This window comes from Drosophila sechellia, chromosome 3L, assembly GCF_004382195.2.
Source record: "Drosophila sechellia strain sech25 chromosome 3L, ASM438219v1, whole genome shotgun sequence".
In the NCBI taxonomy this organism is placed as follows: Eukaryota; Metazoa; Arthropoda; class Insecta; order Diptera; family Drosophilidae; genus Drosophila; species Drosophila sechellia.
Genome location: NC_045951.1, coordinates 10,708,374 through 10,715,517, shown reverse-complemented (window position 1 = coordinate 10,715,517; position 7,144 = coordinate 10,708,374). Strand labels below are relative to the sequence as shown.

The following is a 7,144-nucleotide window of genomic DNA, read 5'->3' as shown; positions in this document are numbered from 1 at the left end:
AATCGCCTAAATAAATAAAACTATTGAAATTACTAAAAAAAATCTTCTCACTTAACTAAACTCAAGTAAATTTTACGAATCGCTTTCAGAAGTATTTTTATAGCGCTTTTCGAATTTTAAATCAAACTATGTAAAGTAAAGCAATAACTATGACAGCTAATCGATCAAAAGACTTTTCAACTCTTAGCTTACATTTGCCTTCTAGTCCTAAGAACTGCGAAATCAAAGATAAACTATGGTATATAATAAAAGAATTTTATTGAAATTGCATTGAAAGTGGAGAGAATCAGCGAGCAACATTGTGATATTAGTTGAGAACCAAATCGAATCACTTCCAAATGCTAGTTACGCTATCATTTTGGGTCCCTGTGGATGCCCAAAATCCGAGCCCATGACCCCAAGCCCAATCCGATCTTCCAATTTGATTAAGGTGCTATTAAGTTCGATCTTATCTTACGGTGCTATGTACAGTGAAAAACGCTTGTTTAGTTTAAGTTTCCTTAACTCCTCCATCGAATCCCCAAAATTCCCTCAACACTCTGACAATCCTTAGCTGCCCAACAACATAATCCATTATTGTACTAAAAGTCTTTAGGAACTCTCCTGGTAGTTCCACCATTGTACGCTAACGTTTAACTAAATTATGAATAACTACGAGTATTTCCATTAAGTCTACTCTAATTAGTTTCTCTTCCATCGCAAAAATACGAAAAATAAATAAACAAAACGAAACGAAAACGAAAACTGAAAGCTGAATGCTTTAGAGGAGCGGATTTTTGGAATGCGCAGCTAATGTAAAATGTCTTCTGCCCTCCAGTCTTAACTGAACGCAATCAGGAGGGGATGGGATGGGGGCTCCACCTCGGATGGGGATGGGTGGATGAAAATGAGGATGCGATGCGATGCAATGGGATGGGATGGGACACCGAAGGGCTGCGGCAGAAATAATGCGCGTAATAACAAACTGCAGGCGTAACTGAAATGCCAGGCTACTGCGCATATGTCCAGTGATGCACTCAGAAAAAAAGTAAGTACATTCCGAATATTACAACAATTAAGAAACAGCACTATATTTATATTCTTGTCTTCAGAATCAAAGACAATATAAGTAAACCTTGTCCTAACCATTTTTTCATTGATTTCTATTTAGTTTAGTATATATATAGTATATATATATCTGTTGCCTTAGTAAATAAGTTATTGTTCTCACTGTGAAATTGGCGAAGGCGTTGGCCCCGACGGACGGGAGGCGCAACTGCGGTAATTACAATTGCCGCCGGACATGGATGGCAGAAGCGGCACCACTGCACCACCGGCCACCGCACCACCGAAAGCGAGTTGCACAGTGGCAGGCACAGCTGTGTGGCTCCGTCAGTGGATCCTCATCCTCATCCTCGATTTTCGAGTCCCTGCCCAAGAGACAATTATATGCTGCCAGAGACGCATGCGCAGCTTCCTGGGTTGCTGCTGCATTTCGTTTTTACGTTTTTATTTGAGCAAATTGCTGGCAACTTTGCGCTGACTGACTGACTGACTGACTGAATGATAGACTCACTGACTGCTCCGGAGTCCAACTTTTGAGTCCGATCCTCACTGACTGACAGTTGCCAAGGCTGGGCCCCAACTCTGGCCATTCTCCAGTGGCTACCCAACTTCCGAGCACCCCCAGCTCCCTGGTCCAGCACTCCTCCTCCAAAATGTCTACGTGCGGGCGTTTTGCTCAAGAATGCTCTCGGGTCGCTGGTCTCGAACGATAATGATGATTGCAGTCTAAATTATGATGCCGCGCTGCTGTACAGAGAGAAAGTGTAGCATCAGCATCAGCAGCAGCAGCAGCATCAGCATCATCAGCCGCATCAACGGCAGCAGCAGCAACAGAAGCTGCCTGCAACATCATCGACCTGGCAATCGGCTACTCCTCCTCTTCCTTCGACGGTCAGGGCTGGAGTGCCTTAGTATCATTTAATAAGTATGAAAGGTAGCTTAAAGTTTAATTAAACGTTCTTCATATTAAAAGTTTTTACTAATAGCTCTTAGCAATTAAAGTGGTATGAGGTATTAGACAACGACTATCCTTATTGCCTTATATTTGTTTGAATTGAATACACTCGTGTTTTGGCGTACTACTTAGTGCATTATTATCTCGTAAGATATTTTTAAGATTTTCTTAAATCCGCTCCTGGTTTGTTTAGCATAACTTCATGCCGCTGGCCTCGCAGCGAAGCAGAGGAAGCGCAAAAAATCTCATAATTGCAAAGCAGTTTGCCGCAGGTGCGCCACCCGCCCTGGATGTGAATGTATATAGGATGTGGATGTGGATGTGGCTGGGGATTGGGTATTGGCTATTGGGCACTGGGTACCGGGGGATTGGGGATGTAGCTGGGACCCTGGACGGAGGACGCCAGATGAGCAGTGCCGATAAGGCGGCGAACTGCACGTAAGTAGATGTGTTGTTGCTGTTTGATGTTGCTGATGTTGCTGCAGCAACATCCGATGGCAGCGACTTGGCCTCGTTCTCGTATTTAATGCATTTGATCCTTGATGCTGTTGAAAATGAACTGAGCCCGAACATGCAATCAACTTGAGTTGCCCTCGCACTCCCCTGATTCTACCTTCTTTTTTTCCTTGCCAATCTGGGCAATTTCATGAATGAAAACTTGGCTCGTTTGTGGAGTTTGCATGTTTCGGCTTTCCGATATACACGCACACCCACATGCCTCGATTTAAAGAAAAAAAATGGGGGGATTTGTGAACTAGCAACATTCTGCGTCTGTTGCTGCAGCTGCAGCGCATTAACCTCGTTCGTTGCGTCTCTCGTCTGTAAGAGTCCGAATCCGAATCCGAAAACTCCTTCTTCTCCGACTCTGGCAAAATATTTACCAAAGTGATTAAGATGCCTGAGTAATTTTTAACACAATTACGCTGCCAAAGAGACGACGATGGAGTTGGAGTTGCAGCTACCTCACTTACACCGCAGCAACGCCGCTGCAGCAACTGTTGCTGCTGTTGCTGCTGTTGCAGCTGCAATGCTGCTAATGACCAGGCACAGGCTGCAATATAAACTGTGGCATTGTCTGGAGCTGACTGTGCCCCTTGGATTCCCCCCGTTGGCGAACACCCAGCGACTTGTGTGTCTTAGCCATTAGCGCTACCACACTAGGCTGGCTTTAATCGTAGCGAGGCGACCGCATCGCAGCTCAGAGTCAACGGAAATACACAAGTACACAAGTCCAAAGCCAGGCGGGTGTACACGCATCACTGTTTTTTGACAGCTTTTTTCGAAGCCTAGACACTCATCTACGCTGATTCCCTGTGAGATTGTGTGATTTATCGAATTTATGATACTTCGGCAGGTGTTGAGCTGTGGGCATTGAGCTGTTGCAAGGTGCAACACTCGGACGCATCCATCGCCGTGTATACAATGTTGCCCCATTCAACGCACGACTAACTGCAAAAAGAGTCGTGCCGCATTTGATTCAGTTTTGGGGCTTCGTGTGGCACGACTTTTTGCCTCTGCCTCGCAGGGTCTCCATTCAGATTGCCGTGAATACGGTGAATATGTGCTCGAATGCGCCAACAGCCGGGCCATTTGTACAAAATATTTGTCAACGCGGCACTGAGAGAACAAATTGCAGCTAAATCTCAAGTGCAACATGTTGTGATTTTTCCATCAGACAACAAATGCATTCAGGTAAGAGATAACTTAACAACTCAAAAATTCCTCTTTTATTTCTAGCAAAACTTGTTAAGAAACTTAAACATTGAATTGCATCAGTACATCAGTTTCTTTTAAGATTGGAATGTTGGAAATGCTTGAACGGCCTCAAACTTATTTTACTTTTAATTTAAAGTTGTTTTGTATTCTTCGAAGTTTTGCAGTCCTTATATCTTATTAATATACATTAATACAGTACTTAAGCATGTAAATATTAAACTTAGTCCCACAACCTACCGAAATATAGCTCTCTGTGTTGGTTTTCCCATCTAAGGATGGGCTTAGTTTGTTGCAAAGGGGAAAAGGCCAGAAAAGTTCAGCTCCTGGCTACGAGGCTAATTTCCTCATAGCCAGTTAAGTAGCTCCGATCTCCTCGTTCTCCGGCGGCTCAATGAAAATGAAAATGAGCTCGGCACGCGTTGCCATGGCGCACGACTGGAAAATTGCAGAAGCCGCTTGGCTGCACTCGGCTGCGAAAAAGGGGAAGCGTTTTGGGTCGGAGGGTTCCTCTTTAGCTTTTTTTAGCCACATTTCAGTGGTGTTTCGGCCACGTGTTGCGCATGCGCTTCACTTTGCCACTGCCTTTGACTCCGGGGTCCAAGTCGAGAGCTCTGGACATGAGCACGACGCCCTCAGCGTTTGTTTGTCAGGGTCGACTGCGTCGCAAGTGGCCAGGTTGCAAGTTACCTGTTGCAGGTTGCCAGTTTCCCAGTTTGCCGGCTTGCCAGTTTCCCAGTTGCAACTCGAAACTGCCGCATCGTGCAGCGGCCGTTGCAATTGTTCTTCCCCCGGCAAATGGATGGCGTGAGGCAGGCACACAGGCGCAGCAGCAACACCGCCGCAACACCGCAGCAACACCACCGACACCGCAGCAACACTAGCCGCACCAGCAACACCTTCACTCTCTTTGGCAGCGATATCGCGATGATGTATGACCATGGCTGCCCCGGACATCCCCCCTTTCAAGGCCCCCTTTCGGTGGAGAGGGGACTTGCTCGGATTGTAGGCGTCAACTCACGTTTATGCTTTGTAGACATTATCGCGCCTGTTTATCTTTAAATTGCAAGTAAATTACTTTCGGCTCGCACAGTGGATGATAAATTGTCTGGGCCGCGTTGAAGGCTCTGACGGATGCAATGAATCCCAAATGGTTGCGGCTGAAGGGGGATGTGTTGCGGGGGAAAATGGGAAAGTATCAGTAGCTAGGCCAATTATTCGCTGGATGAATTCACAGATTCTCACCCGTTTATCCAAACATTTCGTGAGCAACTTTAACGCTTAATAAATTCAAAATCATATTAGAAAATCTCGCAAGGGGGTGACTAACCACTAACCAGCCGGTGGGTTGCGTTTAAGTATTAATAGAAAGGTGAGAAGTTGGTGGGCGAAAACCTTTTACTGGCTACTTAATAAATATTCATTACGCCAAAATGCCAGGAACGCTAAAATTATTTATGTGCATTGGTTTTAAACGATTAAATACCTAAGATTCCTTTCAAATCAGTCAAATCAGAAAGGAGGTTCACATTAAAACAACGTTAGTCAAAATAAATCTGTATTAACAATTGACTTAGATATTTATTTTTACAAAAATCCTGAGCTTATTTGTTCAACTTGTCACCCGTTTAATCGAGTTATTTGTCGTTAGCTTAACTATTGACCTAATAAATTATGAGTCATGAGGGAGCGTTTGGCTAGTCAGAGGTTTTATGGACAATGGATGTTTTTGGAATCTCTCAATAATGGGTCTCGGTGATCCTGACCTTTCCGTACTTTCCGTGCAGGGCGTGCTTGGCGAAGGACAGCAGGTTCGAGTGGCTGTGGACATCGAAGTGAGCCGGAATACTGTGATGCACCACGGCGGCATGGGTGTCATGGTGATGGTGGTGCACCACCGGAGCGGAGTGCAGGCGAGCGTAGTGGTAGTGGAGCGGCTCATGATGGTACACTGTGGTTGGCAGCGACTCCACCAGGTGGTGATCCAAATGATGATCCAGATGGTGGTTCAGATGGTGATCATCGTGCACCAAAGCGGCACTGTGTCCCAGATGGATGCCATCCGAATGATGGATCTCAGCGTCCAGCAGATGAGGCAGTTCCTCATGGTGGTAACCATGGTGGCTATCCACATGGGGCAGGAGACCTGGGGCAGCCTGGGCCACAGCCAGCACAGCCAAGATGCACACGAAGAACTGAATATTTCAAGTTATATTTTTCGTATTTTATAATATTTTAAAAATTCCTTCCATCTTTACCTTCATTCTGAGAGATTCCTTGCTTGAGTTGAGGGGTTATCCAATTGCTAAGCTTACTCTTTGTCTGCTGAACTGTTGTCGATTGACTGTGCCTTCAGCGAATGGAACTCAATCATTTTATAGGAGGCTCGGCCCAAAGAAAATTCAAACGAAATCGAAAATAGTGGGTAAGGACGTGATTTGAATTAATGTCAAATCGTATGAATAAGCGGTCTTCCCTCATTATGTAAGGGGAGTGTGCCGGGGCCACTGTCAACAAACCCTAAGTAGGTGCCCGCCGATCGTGTCATAATTTTATGGCCCACAGCCCCAGTGCAATGGTTAATCAGTACTCCCACCACCACTGGCCTGGCCATTTGGCAATCCGCGTAGTGAAAGCCCCGGTGAGTGACCAACATTTCGCCGGGCTTCAATCAAATTGGACGTGAGCAGTCCAAATATTTGGCAAAAATCTCGAATCTCGAATAGAGGTGCGAAAATTCGATCGACGCAAGTCGCACAACTCGAAAATCAGTGCTACAAAATCGCGATGTGTGGGTGCTGGTGGCGATAGCAAATAGAAGAGGTGCCAGAAATAGCTGGAACCGCTTTGTTGGAGGATCAACAGGCGCGTTGAGGTGGGCGACGCGTAAAGAATCAATTGGATGCTAATTGAATAGATCACTCCCACAAGATGCCAATTAGAGACATCCTAACCTAGAGACTGGCTGATGAGAACTTGCAAAGTAAATAAACGAAGCAAACTGAACTCATTAAAATGGGTTGGGGAGTTTATTATGGACATTATTCATAGGGCATTCATTGAAAATGACAAATTGAGCACTTAGGGAATGATGATAGGCTTATAAGGGCATATACGCTTTTAAAGGAGAGGAACGTTGATCATTTTCAAAGATTTATACATTTAATTCATTTTGCTGTATTAATTAATAATACAATTATTAATAACCAGATAACTTACATTTGTAAATATTCAACATGCACTCATTAACTCAAGAATTCTTTTAATAAAGTCTGCCATAAAATTCAAATAAACATGAACAGAGAACATAAAATCACAATTAAATTTCAATTATCTTGATTTACCAGTATGCAGCTTGTAATAAAAACATGTAAGTATAACATTTTATTAATCCGCTCATAAGTCGCTGATTTGTTTATGAGCATGAACAAA

At 44.4% G+C, this 7,144-nt stretch overlaps 1 protein-coding gene across 1 annotated transcript; it reads right to left on the bottom strand.

Moving 5' to 3' along the window:
• Positions 1–5,316: 5,316 nt before the first annotated feature.
• Positions 5,317–6,073, bottom strand: LOC6605197 (histidine-rich glycoprotein). Its single transcript, XM_002030000.2, has 2 exons — positions 5,971–6,073; positions 5,317–5,907 (listed from the first exon to the last, which is right to left on the bottom strand). The coding sequence occupies exons 1-2, from the start codon at positions 5,974–5,976 to the stop codon at positions 5,452–5,454; spliced, it is 462 nt and encodes a 153-aa protein (XP_002030036.1). The 5' UTR covers positions 5,977–6,073; the 3' UTR covers positions 5,317–5,451.
• Between the last annotated feature and the right edge of the window lie 1,071 nt (positions 6,074–7,144).